Source organism: Canis lupus, chromosome 4, assembly GCF_048164855.1.
Source record: "Canis lupus baileyi chromosome 4, mCanLup2.hap1, whole genome shotgun sequence".
In the NCBI taxonomy this organism is placed as follows: domain Eukaryota; kingdom Metazoa; phylum Chordata; class Mammalia; order Carnivora; family Canidae; genus Canis; species Canis lupus.
Window position 1 is genome coordinate 20,337,144 of NC_132841.1, and position 25,137 is coordinate 20,362,280.

At 37.8% G+C, this 25,137-nt stretch overlaps 1 protein-coding gene across 5 annotated transcripts in view; it reads right to left on the bottom strand.

Annotated features, from left to right (window-relative positions):
• Window positions 1-175: 175 nt before the first annotated feature.
• Window positions 176-25,137, bottom strand: part of DNA2 (DNA replication helicase/nuclease 2) — a 57,313-nt gene continuing 32,351 nt past the window's right edge. For 4 of the 5 annotated variants that reach the window (XM_072823348.1, XM_072823352.1, XM_072823350.1 and 1 more), the window contains 13 exons: window positions 23,819-24,013; window positions 21,536-21,766; window positions 18,290-18,406; window positions 18,097-18,206; window positions 17,448-17,557; window positions 15,645-15,869; window positions 9,001-9,194; window positions 8,774-8,863; window positions 8,487-8,691; window positions 6,097-6,186; window positions 5,435-5,617; window positions 1,655-1,803; window positions 176-1,039 (listed from right to left, as the gene is read on the bottom strand). In XM_072823348.1, the coding sequence (XP_072679449.1) occupies window positions 973-1,039; window positions 1,655-1,803; window positions 5,435-5,617; window positions 6,097-6,186; window positions 8,487-8,691; window positions 8,774-8,863; window positions 9,001-9,194; window positions 15,645-15,869; window positions 17,448-17,557; window positions 18,097-18,206; window positions 18,290-18,406; window positions 21,536-21,766; window positions 23,819-24,013 (1,966 nt within the window). In that variant the 3' untranslated portion in view covers window positions 176-972. The remainder of the gene's footprint in view (window positions 1,040-1,654; window positions 1,804-5,434; window positions 5,618-6,096; window positions 6,187-8,486; window positions 8,692-8,773; window positions 8,864-9,000; window positions 9,195-15,644; window positions 15,870-17,447; window positions 17,558-18,096; window positions 18,207-18,289; window positions 18,407-21,535; window positions 21,767-23,818; window positions 24,014-25,137) is intronic. The other variant, XM_072823349.1, reaches the window with a different exon arrangement.

Below are 25,137 nucleotides of genomic sequence, written 5' to 3' on the forward strand. Positions count from 1 at the left end.
CATACCTTTTTAATTTGCCATCAGTTTAGCAAATAAAATTTCTCAAAGGAAAGAATTATTTTCTTTTATATCAAAGTCTACTATAGAATACCGAATACAAAATAACAAGTGAGAAAGGGGGAATCAGAAATTAATTGGAAATAATTTATAAGTAATAATTTAAAAGCCTAAAAGGTTTATTTTATTAAAGATTTTATTTATTTATTCATGAGAATACACAGAGAGGAGAGAGAAAGGCAGAGGGAGAAGCAGGCTCCATGCAGGGAGCTGGACATGGAACTCGATCCCGGGACCCCAAGATCACGCCCTGGGCTGTAGGCGGCGCTAAACCGCTGAGCCACCGGGGCCGCCCTAAAAGCCTAGGTTTAAAGTGAAAATGTATATTATACCAAAAACCAACAGGGGAAAAACCCAACGAAATGGTCTTTGAATCACAGATCTCAAAACACAGAAAAGAATCACACCCGTGTTTCTCATCATCACAAGATTGTGCTCAAGTGATAAAGACAAATCAATTTTCTTTACCTAATCTCTTAAACAAACAAAATGATAAAAATCTACAAAATCAAATCAGTATTGAAATTTTAAAGTTCCTCAGATCCAAAAGTTAATCCATCATTAAAGCTGGTAAAAACTTATCAAACTCTTTCTAGCTCACACAAAAACACAAAGTATCTATAAAACAGACTTTTCAGTTTTGGGTACACCTGTACTGAAAAAATTTAATAGTGTGTTAAATTTTACACAGTGATAGAACTGTGTTTAACTAGATTATACCAAAAAAATAAATAAATAAAATAAAAAACTGGAACTCTCAACAGAGAACATTTATATCATTTCATTTCCTTGGGATAAAAATGATCTTCACAATCAAACCAGGCACTGCTTTCACAGCATATCCAAATTGCAAATAACAGGTAATATTTAGAGGAGATAACTATGCCAGTATGAGAAATCAAGGAAAACAATGCTTTATCTTCCTTGAAAATCACCCAATACATGACAAAGACTTTCATGTTCCTCTGATGGAAGATCCATGATGTAAAATAAATTAAGGAAGATATACTTAACACAAAATGGAATTACACAAAAACATTTATGACATTATTTAATATTTTGTAATTTGATTTACAAGACTGCTAAAAAATATTTTATGGCATTCTGTGGATAATAATGTACTTAAACCATAAAGTTTACATATCTTAGCCTAAGACCTCCAAGTAATTTTTTAAAATGATTTTTAATCATTATCTACAATATGACAAAGAATAACTCAATTTTTTTCAATTCTCTTAATTTTTAAAAAAATTTTAATGCTTTGTCCTAGATTAAAGGAAAAAAAAGATTATAAATTGGAGTGAGAAGAACCAGAAGGCGTAACCACTTTTCCCAGGTGTGTTCTAGGAAGCATGTACCCTGCTCCTAGGGCACAGATCACTTTCTCACTTCACAAACTATCCTTTTCCATTCACCTTCATTATTTCACTTTTTGCTTAAGATTACTTCCTGTGAATTGTTTTCTTTTTCCTTTGTAGAATCAGGTCTTTGAAATGTGCCTATGGAAAGCACAGGGCACTAAGTTTTAATTTATATAAGCTCATAAATAGAATACTTACAATAGCACAGATGTGATCATATACAACACAAAAAGGATATTAATTTTTCTGAGTTTAGATGATGAAGTAACTTCCCCAAAGGAGGATAGCGGTTTAATGAGGGCACACATCCCAGGAGAATCAGTTTATGTTTGGCTCTGGTTATAGCAACATTAAGACGTCGCCAATCTTTCAGGAGTTCACCAATCTGAAAGAAAGAATTTTCAGTTATTTGGGTTTTCTTATACATTTAAGTTTGTTCTGGCAAAGAACACAGTTTGTTGTGAACTATTTTCCTACTTTAAGCATATATTCCAAAAAAGATCCACTGACACATTTAAAATTCTATGGATACGGCAGCCCGGGTGGCTCAGCGGTTTAGCACCTGCCTTCGGCCCAGAGCAAGATCCTGGGGTCCTGGGATCAAGTCCCGCGTCGGGCTCCCTGCATGGAGCCTGCTTCTCCCTTTGCCTGTGTCTCTGCTCCCCACCCCCCACCTCTCTCTCTCTGTCTCTCATGAATTAAAAAAAAAAAAAAAACTTGTAATAGCCTTAGACTCAGGGGAGTGGTTAAATATACCATCACACACACACACATATATATACATACAATAGAAAACTATGGAACTGTAAGAACACAATCAAGTCTCTGTGTGATGACATGGAAAGATCTCCAAGCTATTTTATTTTATTTTTTTTTAATTTTTATTTATTTATGATAGTCACAGAGAGAGAGAGAGGCAGAGACACAGGCAGAGGGAGAAGCAGGCTCCATGCACCGGGAGCCCGACGTGGGATTCCATCCCGGGTCTCCAGGATCGCGCCCTGGGCCAAAGGCAGGCGCCAAACCGCTATGCCACCCAGGGATCCCTCCAAGCTATTTTATTAAGAAAAAAGCAGGGATCCCTGGGTGGCGCAGCAGTTTAGCGCCTGCCTTTGGCCCAGGGCGCGATCCTGGAGACCCGGGATCGAATCCCACGTCGGGCTCTCGGTGCATGGAGCCTGCTTCTCCCTCTGCCTGTGTCTCTGCCTCTCTCTCTCTCTCTCTCTGTGTGTGACTATCATAAATAAATAAAAAAAAAAAAAAAAAAAAAAAAAATTAAGAAAAAAGCAGAGTCCATTAGAGTGTATATATTACCTCCTTTGTAAAAAAAAAAAAAAAAAAAAAAAAAAAAACAGGTAAATATGAATAATGATTCATGTCTGTTTGTCTATGCCTAAAGGAATTATATAGGTTACTGAAAAAAACACAAATTGTATACAACTCAACACCAAAAAAACTGAATAATCCAATTAAAAAATGAGAAGACATGAACAGACATTTCTCTGAAGAAAACACATGAAAAAACATTAATTATTAAGGAAATGCAAATCAAAACCACAATGAGAAATTACCTCACACCTGACAGAATGGCAAAAATAAAAAAACCCAGAAACAAATGCTGACAAAGATGTAGGGAAAAGGAACCCCCGTGCTTCGTCGAGGGAATGCAAACTAGTGCAGCCACTATGGAAAACAGTATAGGGGTTCCTCAAAAAATTAAAAATAGAATTACCATATGATTCAGTAATTTTACTACTGGGCATTTACCCAATGAATACAAAAACATCAATTCAAAAGGATGGGATGCCTGGGTGACTCAGTGGTTGAGCATTGGCCTTTGGCTCAGGGTGTGATCCCAGGGTCCTGGGATCAAGACCCACATCAGGTTCCAGGTTCATGCTTCTCCCTCTGCCTGTGTCTCTGCCTCTCTTCTGTGTGTGTCTCTCATGAATAAATAAATAAAATCCCTAGGGGTGCCTGGGTGGCTTAGTTGGTTAAACATCTGCCTTCAACTCAGGTCATGATCCTGGGGTCCTGGGATCGAGCCCCACGTTGGGGTCCCTGCTCAGGGGGAAGTCTGCTTCTCCCTCTCTTTCTGCCCTTTCCCTGATGTTCTCTTATTTTTTCTCTCTCAAATAAATACATTAAAAGAAAATCTTAAAAAAAAAAAATCCAAAAACCAAACCAAATCAAAAAACCACAAAAGGATGTACACACCCCATGTTTACTGCAGTATTATTTACAATAGCCAAATTTTAGAAGCAGCCCAAGTGTCCAACCACAGATAAATGAATAAAGATGTGGTACATATAAATAATGGAATATTACTCAGCCATAAGAAAAAATGAAATCTTGCAAATGCAACAACATGGATGGATCTAATGGGTATAAGACTAACTGAAATAAGTCAAAGAAAGATAAATACCATATAATTTCACTCATGTGGAATTTAAGAAACAAAACAAATGAACAAAGAAAAAATTCAAACCAAAAAATGGACTCTTAACTATAGAGAACAAACTGATGATTACCAGAGGGAAGGTGAGTAGGAGAATGGGTGAAATTGGTGAAGGGGATTTAGAGTACACTTATCATGATGAGCCCGGAGTACAGAATTTTTTAATCACTGTATTATATACCTGAAACTAACACTGTATATTAATTATAATGAAATTAAAATTAAAAAGAAAAAACACCAAATTGTGATTATCTGTGAGGGTAAGAACTGAGTAGAAGAGGACCTGGGTAGCAAGGAGACTTCTTGCTACATATATTTTTTAGGACCATATAGAAGGTATCACATAATAGAGAAAAATGAAGCAAAAATAGGTAAAAATGCAAAAAACAAAATGAAATTGTATATAAAATCAGAAGTATATCTAAGGAAGCCTCTATTTGTTTAAAATGCCCCAAACATAACAGCCAAAAGGTAGAAGCAACCCAAATGTCCACTGATAGATGAATAAACAAAGTGTGCCATATACATGCAATGGAGTATCATTCAGCCTTAAAAGGTATAAAATTCTGATACATATTAGAACACAGATGAATCTTGGGGACACCATGCTGAATGAAACAAGCCAATTACAAAAGATAAAAAAGGGATCCCTGGGTGGCGCAGCGGTTTGGCGCCTGCCTTTGGCCCAGGGCGCGATCCTGGAGACCCAGGATCGAATCCCACGTCGGGCTCCCGGTGCATGGAGCCTGCTTCTCCCTCTGCCTGTGTCTCTGCCTCTCTCTCTCTCTCTGTGTGACTATCATAAATAAATAAAAATTAAAAAAAAAAAAAAAAAAAAAAAGATCAAATACCAGGCACCTGGATGACTCAGTGGGTTAAGCATCTGCCTTTGGCTCAGGTCATGATCCTGAGGTCCCAGGATCAAGTCCTGCATTGGGTTCCCTGCTCAGCAGGGTGTCTGCTTCTCTGTCTCGTCTCTGCTTGTGCTCTCTCTTGCTATCTCTCTCTTACAAATAAACCATATAATTCCACTTATATGAGATAACTAGTCAAATTGAAAGACAGAAAGCAGAATGGTGGTTGCCAGGGACTAGAGGGAGAGGGAACTGGAGAGTTGTTATTCATGGGTATAGTTTCAGTTTTGCAAAATGAAAAAGTTCAAAACATCTGCTGCACAACACCGTGCATACACTTAACACCACTGAACTGTATACTTAAAAACAGCGATGATTTTAAATCTTATATTACATGGGTTTTTTACCACAACCTGAAAAAAAAGAAAAGAAAAAAAAATGTCCCAAACAAATCAGCAGAAAATTACAGTGAAGGGGCGCCAGGGTGGCTCAGTCAGTTAATAAGCATCTGCCTTTGGCTCAGGTCATGATCCCAGAGTCCAGGATCAAGCCCCACATCGGGCTTTCTGCTCCACTGGGAGCCTGCTTCTCCTCCTCCCTCTCCCTCCTTGTGCTCTCTCTTTCTCTCTCTGTCAAATAAATAAATACATATTTAAAATATATATATATATATATATATATATATATATATATAATGAACTCACAGGTCCATCTTTATTACTTCTAACAAAAGATACCAGAATGATGCTTTTGTCTCTTCCTTGGTATTTGTCTACAGTGTTAACTTCGACCATCCTGATAGAAGAATGGAACAATAAATCATTGATGATCTTTAACTGCTGCCTGTAGGGTGCAATGATACCAATATCAGAGGGTTTACATCCAGCCTATACAGAAAAGAAAAACAATGAAAATGAAAATCCTGATTTCTGTTATTTAAGCTTTACTAAATTATTAAATTACATGTTTACATAATGCGTCTGATTAATGCACACCACTAGAACAGTGCTGCTACACAAAAACAAAAAAAGTACAAAGAAACACATTACACTTTCTGCTATCCCTTACACTGAAGTTTTCAATCCCTAAACACAGATTCAACCCTATACTGATACAATCAGAATTAGCTGATGTTACCAAAAATTACCCTAAATGGAAACCGAAAATGCTGTTATAAAAAATTACATCTTAGATAATTTTCTCAAAATAGAATGAAAGCAATTAGGCTTCAGTCCTCTCATCTTAATGAATGAAGATTAATGCTAGGTCTTGAGTTCCTTGCATTCTAATGTTATATTATGCATCACCTTAATATTTATTGGCCCTCAAAATTTTAGAATTAAATTTAAAATTTAGAATTAATTACCTTAATAAAAACAGAGGTCAGGAAAACTATTAGTTTGGCTTCTGTTATATTGCTCACACCACCCTTTTCAACTTGTTCTGGTGCTGGAACCTACACAGAGAAAACAGTCAAGAGTACGGTCAGTACACAGGTTGCCATAGAGAATATACTATCAGTTGTGGAAACAAATGAAAAATATCTTTATATTAAAAGTTGACAGTACAAGGAAGAAAAAGAAAAAAGAAAAGAGAAAAGAAAAGAAAAGAAAAGAAAAGAAAAGAAAAGAAAAGAAAAGAAAAGAAAAGAAAAGAGTGGAAGGTGAAAGAATTAACAAAAATGAAGATTAGTCACCTTCAGAAAGCTACCCAAAGGCAACCCATCTTAAAAATCCTACAGCTCAGATTAAAATCTCTGAGACCCAACCACACATTGGGCTTCACGTACTTTACTTTGTTAACCCCTAATTTACAAATAACAAAGGCCAGAAAAGATGAGTAACTCGCCCAAAGCTTCACAGGAAATCACAGCAGTAGGATCCAAACTTAGATCTGACTCTAATATCTGTGTTCTTTCCATTTTCTTGTTGCCGTTCATACAAATAATGGAGCAGATAAAGTTCCCCAGGTTCTACCATACCTGGTAAAACTCTCCAAGGACTATTTTGCTCCTACACAATCCTTACATAATCTTGGTTATTATTATTTTTTAATTTTTATTTTTTTGTAATTTTTTAAGTAGGCTCCACACTCAACATGGGGCTTGAACTCAAAACCCTGAGATCAGGGGCTGCATGCTCTACTGACTGAGCCAGCCAAGTACTGCAATTTTGACTATTTTTTATACATTTTATTTGGAGTGCACCTGGATGGCTCAATCTGCCTTTGGCTGGGGTACTGATCTCAGGGTTTTGAGTTCAAGCCCCATGTTGAGATCAAGCCCTACATCGGGTCTGCTTTTCCCTCTCCCACTGCCCCTCCACCCACTTGTGCTCTCTCTCTCAAATAAATAAATCTTAAAAAAATACATTTTACTTGGAATCCTGTTGCAAAGAAAGAAGAAATGTAAGTACCAAAAACAGAATCTGAGTGATCACTGTCAGGGTAAATAATTATAAATGATAACTAATACATTAGAACGAAGGTTTCTAAATGCAGCTATTTGTGAGGTCAGTTTACTGAAAAATTTCCCAGTGCCCACCAGCTCTTACTTGTTAATCCTTGAACCTGAAATGCTAATAAGGGCAATATCCAAGAGAATGAAAATTCCATCATGGCACAGAGGGTGGGGCCCTATTTATTTATTTATATATTTACTTATTTAGTAAATTCTATGCCCAACATGGGTTTTGAATTCACAATCCTGAGATCAAGAGTCACATGCTCTACTGACTGAGCCCACCAGGTTCCCCTGCAAGTGGGGACCTGTTTTTAATAACCACTCATCATAATAACAAAAGATATAATTATTTTATAGTAATATGCATACATATAATTCATCACTATTTTTTATCTGAAGTCATGTAAAGACTTCCAAATCAATGCTGAGAAGCATTAAATAAGATAAACTGTAGAAATAACAGGGTCAAAACTTAGTTCCTAGAAATAAGAAGTCATTTATAGTCCTTGTGAAGAGTTTTATTTAATAAGTTTATAAAGTGGTCTTTTTTTTTTAAGATTTTATTTATTCAGGGATCTCTGGGTGGCGCAGCGGTTTGGCGCCTGCCTTTGGCCCAGGGCGTGATCCTGGAGACCTGGGATCGAATCCCATATCGGGCTCCCTGGGATCGAATCCCATATCGGGCTCCCGGTGCATGGAGCCTGCTTCTCCCTCTTCCTGTGTCTCTGCCTCTCTCTCTCTCTCTCTCTGTGACTATCATAAATAAATAAAAATTTAAAAAAAAAAAAGATTTTATTTATTCACTCATGACTTGATCCCTGCACCCCGGGATCACAACCTGAGCCCAAGGCAGATGCTTAACCACTGAGTCACCCAGGTGCCCCTGTTAAACAGTCTTTATGTGAGTATGTGGAGGCAGGAGGTAGTAAATATATGTACTGTGAAGTTCAATTTTGCTATGAACCTAAAACTGCTCTAAAAAATAAAATCTCTATTTTAAATTCAGCCCTTTGATAATATCAATGCCAACTTCTTTTCTTTATACACTTGAGTTCACTTTCTAGCTTTCCTCCTTCAAAAGTCAATTTTGACATCTATTATTCCCCAGAATAAATCTCCTTCCAAAGACACTGGCTCTACAGAAAGAAAAGATTCTTTATGTTGAAGTAAGAAGTACACTAGTTTTTACTGATATGCTCCACTAAAGCATTTACTATTAAAAACTGAAGAATTTAAATAACAGGATAAAAAGAAAAAAACCAAAGCAAATATTCAGATTTGGGTTTTTTTGTTACCTTGTCTGTATTAAGAAAACAAACAGGATTGTTTGGCTCAAATGCTCCAATCATCCAAGGATTTTCAGAATAATCAGCATAAAATTCCAGTTCCAGCTTTACATCTTTAAGGTTAGGTAGGTTTACTACTGCATTGGCCACTTTATCTGATCCACACTCCAGCTTTCCATCATATGTCAGTTTGTTACTTAAGGACATAATTTTACTACGGCAATTACAAAAATAATTTTAGTTTTGGTAGATAAAAATCAACATGAATTTCACTCATAGCTGACATTTATAAATACCTGTTCATTCTGTACTGCACAGTTAATTGTACAACAGCATTCTTATTCTGCTCCAGTCTCTTGAATAAGCTTTCACTCATGCCAAGAGCTCTGTCAACAAATCAAATTAAGGCTTATCAGTGCACTGAAACTGTCCCATAAGAAGAATCTAATTTAAAATTAAAACTTCAAAAAAAATTAAAAAATTAAAAAATTAAAATAAAATTAAAACTTCAATGTCTGATTACCTTGCTTCACGGTTTAGCACCAGGGGAGGAAGCTGTTGATGATCCCCCACCAACACAAATCTCTGAGAAAAAAATAGTGGCCCTAGGCAGATTGGTTGGCTGATTTGAGAGGCTTCATCCACAATACAAAAATCAAAAGTTTTACGAGAAAATATTGGATGGTTTATTCCCATACATGTTGTTGCAACTATACGCTAAAAACAAAGAAAGAAAATAGATGGATTATCTAACATATCCAAGTAATGTGACTTATTTTTCCCATATTTTATTCACTTATTCATTTATTTTTAAAGATTTTATCTATTTGAGAGAGAGAGAGAAAGAGAGAGAGAGAAAGAGAACATGGAGCTGGGTGAGAGGCAAAGGAAGAAGCAGACTTCCTGCTGAGCAGAGAGCCCCATGTGGGGCCTGATCCTGAGGCTCCAGGATCATGACCTGAGCTGAAGGCAGACACTTAGCTAAGCTACCCAGGCACCCCTTATTTATTTATTTTTTTTAGGATTTTACTTTTAAGTAACCTCTACACCCAATGTAGGGCTTGAACTTACAACCCCAAGATCAAGAGTTTTGTGCTCCAAAAAAAAATTTTTTTTTTAATTTAAAAAAAAAAAAGAGTTTTGTGCTCCATTGACTGAGCAGGCCAGGTACTCACCAGTTTTTAAATTAAAAGTTCAAAATGAAGATTTTTGTCTGAAACAAGAGGAATTCCCCAATATTGTTTAATTCTGAAACATTTATGGTATGCAAAAAAATTTTAGTGTTTTTTTACTATTAATTGAAAAATCAAGTAAATTTTCTGGATACTATAACAATGCTCAAATTGAGTATTTCCAAATGGAAAACTGAAACACTCGAGAGGCAGGAAGTTAATAATTTTTTAAACTTTTTATTTATTTAAGTAATCTCTATACCCAATGTGGGCTCAAACTCACCACCCCAAGATCAAGAGTATATGACAAAGATTTTATTTTTTTATTTTTATTTATTTATTTATTTTAGTATATGACAAAGATTTTAAAGCAGCCATGATAAAAATGTTTTATTGAGCAACTATAAACATACTTGAATGAAATTAAAAAAAAAAAAACCCACAGAAAGTCTCAACAAAAAAATAGAGGAAAAAAGAAAAAGCAAATGGAAATTTTAGAACTGAAAATATAATAACCAAAAATTTAAAATCATGGAATTATACTCAACAGCAGGGGAGAGGGCAAAGATACAGTGAACTGAGTACACAGAAAAATATAAATTACATAGCCTGATTAACAGAAAGAAAACAGCCTGAAGAAAAATAAGAATGAACAATGACTGACAGATCCGTGGAATAATTCAAAGATTGAACATTTCCAGGACACCTGGGTAGCTCAGCAGTTGAGCATCTGCCTTTGGCTCAGGGAGTGATCCCAGAGTCCTGGGATCAAGTCCCGAATCAGGCTCCCAGTGGGGAGCCTGCTTCTCCCTCTGCCTATGTCTATGTCTCTGCCTCTCTCTCTGTGTCTCTCATGAATAAATAAATAAATAAAATCTTAAAAAAAAAAAGATTGAACATTTCTGTCTTCACAGTCCTAGAAGAAAAGAAAGAGGAAGGAGATGAAACTCCTAGAAGCAATCATGGCTAAAAATGTCCCAAGTCTGTCAAGAGATATTAAATCTATAGATTCAATAAGCTGAGAAAACTTCAAATATGATAAATAAAAAAAAAAAACATGAAACACAACATAATTAGAATTCTAAAAACAGAAATGTGGAACATCAAGAGGGAAGAACATAGTAAGCAAAAATACAGATAAATACACATTAGGTTTTTCATTTCCTCCAAATTATATTTGATGGTTGAAGCAAAAATTAGAACAGTCTGCCATAATCTACATAAGAAAATATTTAAGGCAATCATATATAGGATAAGATAAGGAACATAAATGGAAGTAAGCTTTCCAAAACTTCACTAGCACTAGTAAAATGACAAAATCAATGGACTATAAGTTCTATACATATAATGTAATGCACAGAACAACAGAGCATCCATTAAAAGCTATGCAAATAGATCACACAAAAACACTATAGAGAAATCAAAATGGAATTCTAAAAAATGTTCAAGTAATGGATAAGGCAGGAAAAAGGAACGGAATCAAAAAAGAGAGAAGGGTGCTTGGCTGCCTCAGCTGATAGAACATGTAACTCTTGATCTCAGGGTTGTGAGGGTAAGCCCCAAGATGGGTGTAGAGATTACTAAGACAAAACAAAACAAAAACAAAAACTACAGAAAACATGAAACAAAAATTAAATGGCAGTCTTAAGCCCTAACATGTATCTATATTTAAGATGAATGCAAATGGTCTATATGTACCATGTACATTTTTTTAAAATATATTTTTTTAAGATTTTATTTTTTATTTATTCATGAGAGACACGGGGTGGGGGGGGATGTGGAGAGAGAGAGAGAGGCAGAGACACAGGCAGAGGGAGAAGCAGGCTCCATGCAGGGAGCCCGATGTAGGTCTTGATCCTGGGACTCCGGGATCACACCCTGGGCCAAAAGGCAGATGCTAAATTGCTGAGCCACCCAGGCAACCCTACCATGTACATTTTAAAAGACAGAAATCAAAACAACTAAAAACCAGACTGGAGAGTAGATAAAAACCTTATCCGGCTTTATACTTTATACAAGAAAGTCACTTCAAATTTAATGATATAGGCATGTCAAAAATTAAAACCTGGAGGATCACATTAATAGATTTTCTTGCTGAATGATCCTTCCATCATGGGAATAAATCCCACTTGTTCACAGTATATAAACCTTCTAATACACTGCTGAATCCTATCTGTGAATATACTGTTGAGAATGTTTGCATCAGTCAAATATGCCCAACGGGTTTTTTAAAATATTTACTTATTTAAGTAATCTCTACACCTAATGTGGGGTTTAAACAAACTCACAATCCCAAAATCAAGAGTCACGTGATCTTCCAACTAAGCCAGCCAGGCTTCATGTTTTTTGGGGGTTTTTGTTTTTTTAAAACACAGGTGCAAAAGTAACTCAATGGACGGATGAATGGTTTTTCAAGGAGTGCTGCTGTAACAACTGGACATCAACAGGCAAAAACATACACCTTGACTTAAACTTCACAAATTACACAAAAACTCAAAATGGTCACAGACTTGAATGTAAAACTTAAAAGTGTAAAACTTCCAAAAAAAAAAAAAGGAGAAACTTTCAGCATCTAGAAGTAGACAGAGTTTTTTAACTTGACACTGAAAGCAGAATGCATAAAAGTAAAAAATTTATATACTAGACTCTATCAAAATTAAAACCGTTTTTGCTGCAAAGGACCCTGTGAGGACAGTGAAAAAAACAAAAACAAAAAACTGTGGAGTGAGAGAACACATTCACAAATTATATATTCATTAAAGGAATAACATCCAGAATATATAAAAAATTCTTGAAACTCAACAGAAAAAAAAAATCCAAGTGGGACATGAAGAAATATTTCACTGAAGATACAGAAATAGGAAACAAGCACACAAAAACATCAATTACCATCATTAGGAAAATGCAAATTAAAATCACAATGAGGGCATGCCTGGATGGCTCAGCGATTGCAAATTGCCATCTGCCTTTGGCTCAGGGTGTGATCCCAAAATCCAGGATCAAGTCCCGCATCCTGCTCCTTGCACGGAGCCTACTTCTCCCTCTGCCTGTGTCTCTGCCTCTCTCTCTCATGAATAAAAAATAAAATCTTAAAAAAAAAAAAAAAAACACATAAAATCACAGTGAGGTATCATTATATACCTATCAGAATACCCAAAATGAAAAACGGTAACATCACCAAATGCAGACAAGGATCATTCATACATTGCTGATGGTAATATAGAATGTTACAGCTGCTTTGGAAAACAGTTTGGTAGTTTTTTTTAAAAAAAGCTAAACATGTAGGGAGCCCAGCTGGCTCAGTCTGTAGAGCATGTGACCCTTGATTCCACAGGGTGAGGTTTGAGCCCCATGATAGGCACAGAGATAAAACAATATCAACAACCACAACCACACACACACAAAAAAAAACCTAAAAACTAAGCATGAAACTACCAAATGACCCAGAAATTCCACTTCTGAGCATTTATCCCATAGACTTACATCCACACACAATCCTGCACATGAATGTAGAGTGGCAGCTTTATTCATAATAGCCAAAAACTATCCAGATGTTTTTGAACAGGTGAATGGTTAAACAAACTGTGGAACATCCCTACAATAGAACAATACTCACCAATATAAAATAACAAACTATTCATAAACACAATAACCTGAATCTCCAGGGCACTGACAAAGTGAAAAACACCAACCCCAAAATGTTACATACTGTATGATGCCATTTATATAACATTCTTGAAATGAGAAAATTGTAGAAATTGAAAATAGATAAGTGGTTATCAGAGGTTAAGGAGGCGGTGGGGCAGAAATGAAAAGGGTATAGTTGTAAAAGTGCAACATGAATGCTCCTTGTGGTAATGGAGCTATTCTGTATCCAGACTGTATCAGTGTTCATATCCCAGTTATATTTTACTAGTTTTGTAAAATAGTACCATTGGGCAAAGGATATACATGATCTCTCTGTTATTTCTTAATACTGCATACAAATCTATAATTACCTCAAATAAGTTTAATTTTTAAAAAGTTAATTAAATATACACCTTAGCCACTTCAAAATTTTTCATTAATCAGTATAGATAATAGACAAAGGAGCTGAAGGAACAGCCTATTAAATTTATTTTAGATGATTTTTTTTCAAAGACAAAAATATCACTTAAAACTTCACAGAAGGGGGCAGCCCAGGTGGCTCAGTGGTTTGGTGCTGCCTTCGGCCCAGGGCATGATCCTGGAGACCTGGGATTGAGTCCCACATCGGGCTCCCTGCATGGAACCTGCTTCTCCCTCTGCCTGTGTCTCTGCCTCTCCCTCTGTCTCTCATGAATAAATAAATAAAATCTTTAAAAGAAAAACTTCACAGAAGGGTGTCTGGCTGGCTCAGTCAGTAGAGCATGTGACTCTTGATCCTGGTGTCATGAGTTCCTGTCCCATGTTGGGTATAGAGATTGCTTAAAAATAAAATAAAATAAAAAACCTTCCCAGAAAAATGTATACAGACTTTTTTTTTCAAGATTATTTATTTATTCATGAGAGACACAGAGAGAGGCAGAGACACAGGCAGAGGAAGAAGCAGGCTCCCTGCAATGAGCCTGATGCGGGGACTCAATTCCAGGACCCTGGGAATCATGACCCAAGCCAAAGGCAGATGCTCAACCACTGAGCCACTGAGATGTCCCTATATACAGACTTAACTAAAAAAACAAAAACTACTTTCTATATGAAAGTCTCAAAGTCTAGAAACACCTATCATTAGACTATTCATGTACCATTGTCTTGAATTCAAACTTGCTAAAAAATCCTAATTATTAGTAGTTTTCTAGGTATGATATTGTAATATAATAATACATGTTTCATCTTCCTCTGGGTTCCTGACACAGAGCTCCTAAAACCCTTGGAATTTCCTGAGTGTTAGGGGTGAGAGGAGTATCTTTTGTTATTCATAGTAAATCCCTTTCAACAATACCTGCATTTATGCTGAGAGGACAGGAGGTGGTTGCCAGAGGAACCAATCTAGAGATTAAAAGGTTAGAACTTTCAACCCCATCCCTACCCAACCCTACCCAAAGGATAGAGCCCCATCCTCTACCTAGGGAAGGGTAGAGGGGCAAGGGATTGAGCTAATCACCAACCACCAATGATTTAATCAATTGTGCCTACATGATGGAATCTCCATGAAAACCCTACACAAAGGGGTTCAGGGAGGTTCTAGGGAAGGTGAACACATCATGGTGCTGGAAAGGTGGTTCATCTGGAGAGGATATAGAAGCTCCATGCCCCTTTCCACATTCCTAAACCTATGCATCTCTTCCATTTGACTGTTCCTGAATTGCATCCTGTATAACACATCCGGTAATATAATAAGTAAAGCACTTACTTGAATTCTGTTAGCCATTCTAGCAAATTATTGAACCTAAGGATGGGGTCATAGGAACCCTGATTTATGCCTGGTTGTTCAGATGAACAGAAGGCCCCCAATTGAGAACTGAGAACTAAAGAGGGTAGTGCAAAATTAGTAAGCGGCTGAGCCGTAACCTGTGGAATCTGCACTAACTCCACTAGTGTCAGAAGCCTTGTGAGTAGAGAGAAATGGGCGTTTTCCATAACTAGGGTATTTTAAACTAGGAGATGGGAGCCCTGAATAAACCAGAAACATCATTTCAGTTCAAAAGCAAAGACAAACTATAAATTAATAAACTGGTCTCGCAGCCCAGGTGGCTCAGCGGTTTAGCACCGCCTTCAGCTCAGGGTGTGATCCTGGAGACTCGGGATTGAGTCCCACGTCAGGCTCCTTGCATGGAGTCTGCTTCTCTCTCTACCTGTGTCTGTTCCTCTCTCTCTCTCTCTCTCTCTCTGTCTCTCATGAATAAATAAATAAAATCTTTAAAATAAAAAAATAAAAAAACTGGTCAATGTGACAAAATTTCCCAGAATGGTGTTTCTCCACTTGGTCTGTCTACAAAAATTACTACTGGTATTATTATGCAATAATTGTACTTACATGACTGTTGTAGAGTTCTTCCAGAAGAGCTAAGGATTTAATGGGCTTCGATCTGCAAATTTCCTCTTCTGTGAATTTCTGGATGTCTTGATGTACCTTCTGAGTCCGACCCAAACGCAAAAATCCTATTTTAAACTTTGCTAACTTCAAAAGAATATTGTCAACAGCAGAGTGTGTATAGCTGGTCAACAAAACACTAAAACCACAGGTATAGAGAATTCTTACCTAATAATGAATAAAAGAAAGGAAAATAGCATTACTTTTAATTCCAGATAATTTTTAACATGCTTAAACTTAATAAGAAGCATCATTTTGAGCTGAGTCAAGGTAACATTTTACAAAATTATGAAGTCAAAAGGTTTTATGAAAATAACATAGCATTATCTTTTTTTTTTTTTTAAGATTTTATTTATCTATTCATGAGAGACACACACACAGAGAGAGAGAGAGAGAGAGAGGCAGAGACACAGGCAGAGAGAGAAGCAGGATCCATGCAGGGAGCCCGACGTGGGACTCGATCCCAGGACTTCAGGATCATGCCCTGGGCCAAAGGCAGGCTCTCAACCACTGAGCCACCCAGGCATCCCACATGGCATTATCTTATTAGATATGTTAATAATATATTATTAGTGATGATAAAATTGAGTATATACAAACTTTGAATAGTGCCTGGCACACAGGATCAATCAATTAAATATTTGTTGCCAGGATCCCTGGGTGACTCAGTGGTTTAGCACCTGCCTTCGGCCCAGGGCATGATCCTGGAGTCCCGGGATCGAGTCCCACATCAGGCTCCCTGCATGGAGCCTGCATCAACCTCTGCCTGTATCTCTGCCTCCCTCTCTGTGTGTGTCTCTCATGAATGAATGAATAAATAAATAAATATTTGTTGCCATATTATGGCTATTCTAAGATTAACACAGAAATTTACTGAAGTGGAAAAAAAAAATCCCAGAAAATTTTCAACCACCTCTGTATAATTTATCTTTTTTTCCTTTTTTTTTTCATGAGAGACACAGAGAGAGGCAGACACATAGGCAGGAGAAGCAGGCTCCATGGGGAGCCCAATGGGGGACTCGATCCCAGGTCCCCAGAATTATGCCCTGAGCCAAAGGCAGGCACCAAACTGCTGAGCCACCCAGGTGTTCTGAAATTTCTCAACTTTAAAGGGAAGGATGGGACACCTGGGTGGCTTGATGTTGAGCGTCTACCTTTGGCTCAGAGCATGATCCCAGAGTCCTAGGATCAAGTCCCACATCAGGCTACCTGCATGAAGCCTGTTTCTCCCTCTGCCCCTCTCTGTGTCTCTCATGATTAAATAAATAAAATATTTTTTAAGAAAAAGGGAAGGAAAGCATACAATGATATACATGCCACCAACAGAAAGAGATCTCAGACAACCCTAAATACAAGAAACCTACAACACGATTACAACTTTTTGTGACATAGCTTTTATATTTCTCCTGTCATTCTAAAAGGTTAATTTGAAATAAAGCCTTTTGATCTAAAATTCAGCTCTTCTGATAGAAAACATCACATTCTCCGAACTGAGAAGCCAATTTAAAGAGTTTCTAAAAAAAAAAAAAAAAGGGATCCCTGGGTGGTCAGCAGTTTGGCGCCTGCCTTTGGCCCAGGGCGCGATCCTGGAGACCCGGGATGGAATCCCACGTCGGGCTCCCTGGTGCATGGAGCCTGCTTCTCCCTCTGCCTGTGTCTCTGCCTCTCTCTCTCTGTGACTATCGTAAATAAAAAAAAAAAAAAAAAAAAAGAGTTTCTAAGCAAAAGCATAATAACCTTACTTACAAGAGTACATATTGTAGTTGTTTTTCCTGTTCCAGGCATACCCACGATGAGTGTGTAGTCTTTTGAAAGAAGTACCTTTTTCATTGCTTGCCTCTGAGGTTTATTCAAACCTGCATTTAAATTTAAAAATAATAGGAAAAAGAATGTTGGATTTCAGTGAGCAAATTAACTATAAGAAACTTGCAGCCTCGGGACACCTGGGTGGCTCAGCGGCTAAGCATCTGCCTTCGGCTCAGGAAGTGATCTCGGAATCCCAGGATCAAGTCCACATCCAGCCCCCTGCATGGAGCCTGCTTCTCCCTCTGCCTGTGTCTCTGCCTCTCTCTCTCTCTCTGTGTCTCTCATGAATTAATAAGTAAAATCTTGAAAGGAAGGAAGGAAGGAAGGAAGGAAGGAAGGAAGGAAGGAAGGAAGGAAGGAAAGAAACTTGCAGCCTCTATTCAACTCTGTTCTTCAATACGTCTTTTCAAAGTAAGAAAATGTCACGGTGATATTAAGGGATAAATGTAAACTTCTTCCCAAGAGAATCTGTCTAAAAACTATAATCACAAGTTTAATAAGTTATAAAAATGCGAGATAATAATGCACATTCAATTATAAATACAACCAAGAACAATCAATGGAAGCAGACATGCTGATTACCACATACCTTTTAGAATGCAGGCAACTGTATCCTTTGCATCATATGGAAGAACAGAACTGAGGTAGGATATAAACTGAGGTTCACGGAAGTCAATGATTAAATCTCGAAGTTTTTGGCTAAAAAGAAAAGGAAATGCTGTTAGTAATAACATTCCTTAGGAAAAGTGGGGTAAATTTCAGACTCACTCATTGTTACAAACCTGACACAGGTATTTTCCATCAATTTAGAAAGATTTCCTAATGGGGTATCTATATCACAAGTTTTTTCTTCCTGGTCCAATCTGAACAAAGTTGATTCTGGGAGTACTGACACGTTCCTAAAACAGCAAAACAGGTGTACATGAATGTTTTTCATTTAACATGGTCAGTAGGTCTGTATAGGAAACATACTACTGTCCTAAATGAGTAAATGAGCCAGAATAGCTATTAAGATGGTTACCAGAGGCACATGGGTGGCTCAGTTGGTTAAGCATCTGCTTTTGGCTCAGGACATAATCCCAGGGTACTGCGATCGAGTCCACATAGGGCTCCATACTGTGGGGAGAGTTTACTTCTCCCTCTCTGTCCCTTCTCCTGCTCATTCTCTCTCTCTCCTGCTCTCTCAAATAAATAAATTAAATTCTTTAAAAAAAAAATGGCTACTAGGCCCTAATTCATACTTCCAATCAGATAATATAAGAATGGTGGATTGGAAAGAAGAGGGGGAAAAGTAGGGAAGGGCATGAGACACTAAGGTCAAAGCAATTAATCAGGAATCTACAATACCTGCTCACAATTCACTAGGCCTTGCTTTGCAATTTAGCCTGGGCTCACCACCCCTAGAAGGATCCTGAGCACATGGCCCCTCTCTCCTCCAATCTGGAACAAAGATCTTTCCTGATGTCTTCTCCCACTCTTCCCCCAGCTCCTAAACCTCTGAGGTTTCCTAGGGTCCCCTCCCTGGTCCCCTGCCCTACTATTTTTTCCTTTGGTTCCATGCGCTCATGTAGCTCTAAATCCCAAATCTACACTTTGATGCCTGACCTCACATTCCTCTTCCACCTCATTGCTCACCCAAGCTTCAGGTCTGGATGTCCAGCAGGCAGCAAAATCTTTCCACTTGGTCAAAACCCAGCCTTTTAAAACTCAATACATTCAAACCTGAACAAATCTTCATCCCTGCTGAATCTGATCCCCATTCTGATTCCAGTCAGTAACTCTTATCTCCATACCATTACCTTATTCCGTCCTTCTCCCATTCCCTTACCTCTTCCCAACCTCCACATCCAATCAACATCCAAATGTCAGCCAATTTTACTTTCTAAATACTTCTAGAAGTCACTCCATCTTTACTGCCAAAGAAATTACTGCTAGCCTGGACCCTGTAAGTTTCCTGGGGTCTATGCTTTCACTTTCATCTCTATTAATTAATGACTTCTCACAATGCATCCACAGAAAAATGCAAATCTGATTATTACTCTTCTGTTTAAAACTCTTCAATACATCTGAATAAAGTCACAACATAACATGGTATATGAGACCTTCTATGAACTGACCTCCCGCATCACACACTCTTCTCTTGTTTAAGATTTTATTTATTTATTTGAGAGAGAGCCCTTGCCCAGAGGAGCAGAGGAGGGAGGGGCATAGGGAAATGGAGGAGACTTCCTGCTGAGCAGGGAGCCTGACTGGGACTCCATCCCAGGGCTCTGAGATCATGACCTGAGGCAAAGGCAGACACTTAACTGACTGAGCCACCTAGGAGCCCCTACACTCTCCGTCTTTCACATTCCTGCAGTTTCCTGAATACTCCATTTCACAGTATATCACACCATCATGTCTTTATGTGTCATGTTCCTCTGCCTGGCATACTCTTCTCACATTGCTCCATCAGGCTAATTAATCCACCAAATGAAGATCCAGAATGACTTCTTTCAAAAAGCTTTCTCTGAGCCTACTAAAATTGGATTAAACGCTTCTCACCCATGTTCTCTTCAATTCAAACACTTGTCATATTAGACCAAAAATATGTTTGTCTACCCATAAGATTATAAACTTCTCAAGGTTTTGCAAAGCAGGATAGGCACTAAATAAATAACTGCAAGGGACTACAGGATACTCTAACAGACAAAAGAAACAAGGTGACTTATACTCCGATGTCATGACACCCAGACTAGGGCTGGTTATGGTTAAACTAGAAATACTGACTGGTAGAGAACAACCCTGGACAAGTCCAGGGCAGTTACCCAGAAGTCACTGCATTCCAATTGCTGATCTCCATCCATTAAAATATGGCAATGCATAGCCTGCACTTGAATGCAACAAAGGCTGGAAGTACAGGAAGAGGGGAATGTAGATATTTGTGAACATGGATAGTGGTCTCAACCACAAACTTTCATATCAACTAGTCTATTTACTTAATATTTTTCTTTAAATGAACTCACTTTGTTTTAACAGAGATAAATATACTTTGTCACAACCACAAATTGGAAAAAAAAGTCTCTTTTTAAAAAGACTTTATTTTTAAGTAATCTCTACACCCAACATGGGGCTCGAAACCTACAACTCTGAGATCAAGAGTTGCATGCTTGACACGGGCAGAGGGGCATGCAGAGACACGGGCAGAGGGAGAAGCAGGCTCCCCATAGGGAGACCAATGCGGAACTCAATCCCAGGACCCCAAGACCCCAGGACCCTGGGATCATAACCCAAGCCAAAGGCAGATGCTCAACCACTGTATCACCCAGGCGCCCTACCTCAATTTTTTTTTAAAAAAGCAAATGAAGGGGATGCCTGGGTGGCTCAGTGGTTTGGCGCCTGCCTTCAGCCCAGGACATAATCCTGGAGTCCCAGGATCGAGTCCCACATCGGGCTCCCCACATGGAGCCTGCTTCTCCTCCCTCTGCCTGTGTCTCTGCCTCTCTCTGTGTCTCTCGTGAATAAATAAATAAAACTTAAAAAATAAAAAATAAATAAAAAAGCGAATAAAGTGGAGCACCTGGCTGGCTCAGCTGGTGGAGTGTGGGACTCTTGATTTCGGGGTTGTGAGTTCAAGTCCTACACTGGGCATAGAGATTACTTAAAAAAGGAGGGGGGGTAATGAAGCACTGATACATCCTACTACATAAAGATGAATCTCAAGAAGATTGTGCTAAGGGAAAAAAAGCCAGTCACAAAAGGCCACATAGTATAAGATCCCATTTCTATGAAATGTTCAGAACAGGGACATCTATAGGATCAAAAAGGAAACATGATTGCCTGGCATAGGAGGAATGAATACCAAAGGACACAAGGGTTCTTTTTGGGGTGATGAAAATATTCTTTTCAAAATATGATTTTGGTGATGGCTACACAACTCTAAGCATATACTAAAAACCATGAATAATGGTTTAAATGAATAAACTGTGTATAGTGTGCAACTTATGTATCAATAAAGCTGTTATCCCACCAGAGGGACATTTCATTACCTGTCCAATAAACAGGTTACTGATGTCACGTTAATCTCCTTCACATATCCCCTAGACAAAGCAAATAGTGTTCTCTCTTCTCCACTTAAAATAATCCTATCACCTGCCATTAGATTTGTGACAGGAATGTCACCATTTTTACGTTGAAAATTATGTAAATATTGTCCATCACAAATTGTCTTTACACATTCTGTTCTAATCAGGTTTCCAATGCAGCTGCCACTCTCTTCCCTAAGAAACAGCAAGAAAGACAGTGAGAGAAAGCTTCCATTTACATCATATATAAAAATACTGAATTTGCATTTTCCCACAATTTACTTGTTCATCTGGCCCCTGGAAGCTATAATGTTAATACCTACTCAATCAGTTTTACACTTTCCACAATCTACATTAAAGTGTCAGAAATGCTAAGAAACATTCTATGAGTTTTAAAATAATCCCTCATCAAAAGACATCTGGACAAGTGCTAGGGAGTACATACCTTATTGCATTCACAGGCTGGGAACTCTGAACAACATGTGCATCAGCACTTTGAAGCTTGAACAACATCCCCACTTCCTATGCTGATACACGTAACATTACAAGACAAAATGGTAATGCTTTTCCTGAAGTTGATGTGAAGAAAATAAGTACCTATTTCTTTAGCATTTACAAGAGGATTTATAATTATTGTTACTAAAATAATGGCAAGTTGATAATTCCACTGCTTCTAAGAAATAAGTATTAAGTATTTACAACCTTTAGACACTCCTATTAAGTACAACTTCAGAAGCTTGTTGGCATGTACACTTGACAGTCACTATATTTACGCAGTCTATCAAAAACAACTTAAATTTTATCCACTGTAATGATTCCTTGTGTTAAAATTTACTATGAAGGAAAAATAAATAAATAAATAAAAATAAAAAAATACAAAAAATTTACTACGAAGGAAATAACAGTCCAATTATTTCTAAAGTTACATTAAAATCAACATTCAGGGGATCCCTTGGTGGCGCAGCAGTTTGGCGCCTGCCTTTGGCCCAGGGCGCGATCCTGGAGACCTGGGATCGAATCCCACGTCGGGCTCCTGGTGCATGGAGCCTGCTTCTCCCTCTGCCTGTGTCTCTGCCTCTCTCTCTCTCTCTCTCTCTCTCTGTGTGACTATCATAAATAAATTAAAAAAAAAAAAATCAACATTCATGGGCAGCCCCCATGGCGCAGCGGTTTAGCGCCGCCTGCGGCCCAGGGTGTGATCCTGGAGACCCGGGATCGAGTCCCACATCGGACTCCCTACATGGTGCCTGTTTCTCCCTCTACCTGTGTCTCTGCCTCTCTCTCTAGCTGTATCTCTATGAATGAATGAATGAATAAATAAATAAATAAATAAGACTCAGAAGAGCCAACATTCATACTGGAAAGTTATAAATAAGTGGATCAAATGGAATGAAATATTACATAAAGAAAAATACTAAGCAAAGACATACAAAATTACTTTATAAGCGACTTGTAAAAAATAGGGACGCCTGGGTGGCTCAGCAATTGAGTTTCTGCCTTTGGCTCAGGTCATAATCCCAGGATGCAAGATCAAGTCCCACATCAAGCTCCCTGCGAGGAGCCTGCTTCTCCCTCTGCCTATGTCTCTGCCTCTCTCTCTGTGTCTCTCATGAATAAATAAATAAATCTTAAAAAAAAAAAAAAAAAAACCTTGTAAAAAATAGATCTCTATAGGAAAAAAACGGGGGGTTGCTGGAAGGGAAGTGGGTAAGGGAATGGGGCATCTAGGTGATGGACATTAAGAAGGGCATGTGATGTAATGAGCACTGGGTTCTGTATGCAACTGATGAATCACTAAACTCTACCTCTGAAACTAAAAAAGTTCTTTTTAATTTAAAAAAATTAAAAATATGTCTCACAAAATAAAAGATGGACCAATTTTAGAAAATTTGAATCTGAAAATATGAACTTCTTAAAGACTAGTATTTAAAGTATTAAGTAAAACGTCATTAATTTGTACTAGGATGCTAAAATTCACCTCATATTAAACTTTATCCTCTTTTCACTGATGAAAAAGGACTAATAATTTTTAAAATAAGATTACTCAAGACATACTTAACCTAATGAAAATAATAGTGCTCCTACTTAGAGACAATTCGTTGACAGCCATCTAGAGTTGGCATGAATATACAAAATTGCACATCTCTGCCATGATATCATGTATCCCGTATTTTTCCTGATTCTAAATACCATCCCATTACCTAATCCAAATTACTGAAGTTTTACTGTATTAGATGAACCACTTACATTTCTGAAGCAGGCATTAACCATATATGTTGGTGATTCTTTTTATTATCCTTTGATTGTGACTCCAGGGTTAACATTAGACACCAAAGGCTAAAATACTCCAAGTGTGTAAGCTTTAGATGTTGGGTTTCTTCTTTTATTTTGGGCAGCATGCCAATCGGGACTGAACTGTCATCCGTCTGTTGTTCAACTGCTCTAAAGAAAGATGTATATAAAACATTTCACTGACTAGCTATAAAAATGAGTTTATTTCTGAAATAAGCATACATACATGATGATCACTGTAACTTTTTTTTTTTTTTTTTTTTTTTAGAGTCAAACACACCTTATTCAGCACAGGAATGTGTGAACAGAAGGGCTTTGGGCAGGGTTCCTGACAAAGAGCTCTGCTTCAAACCCTGCTGTAAACGGAGCAAAGGTCATCATATAAACCACTGGGCCCAGAGGGATGATTACTGTAACTTTTAATCACAGGTCCTAATTTTCTTTAAAAGTCATTACAGGGGATCCCTGGGTGGCTCAGCAGTTTAGCGCCTGCCTTCAGCCCAGGGCGTGATCCCGGAGTCCCGGGATCGAGTCCCACATCAGGCTCCCTGCATGGAACCTGCTTTTCTCCCTCTGCCTTCTCTGCCTCTCTTTCTGTGTCTCTCTTGAATAAATAAAATATTTTTAATTTTTATATCCTCTCTCTCTCATGAATAAATAAAATCTTTAAAAAAAAAGCCATTTCAACATTTTATAAGCCAAATAACTTTTTACAAAACAAAATGCTTACGAAACCCAGTATAACATTATTTTGCTTTTTTTTTTTTTTTTTAATTTTTATTTATTTATGATAGTCACAGAGAGAGAGAGAGGCGCAGAGACACAGGCAGAGGGAGAAGCAGGCTCCATGCACCAGGAGCCCGACGTGGGATTCGATCCCGGGTCTCCAGGATCGCGCCCTGGGCCAAAGGCAGGTGCCAAACCGCTGCGCCACCCAGGGATCCCCATTATTTTGCTTTTAAGGACTATCACCCTAATAGCTACTTAAGTTTGGTATACTCTAGTTTTCATTCCTATAATTATAGCAATTTTACACATTGTGTACACCTGCATCTCTCAAAGTCACAATTTGTACATCCAGCTCTGTGCCAGTAAAGTCAACATAAAAACACGGATAATTACATACAGTATCAATTATGCTTAATACTAATTTTTCAATTTTTAGTATATGTGCAGCTGAAGCGAGCACTAATTTTTCGATTTTTATACAGAAACAAGTGTTATAGGACAGCATACAAAACATTGGGAATAAAACAAGATTTCAAAAAAATATG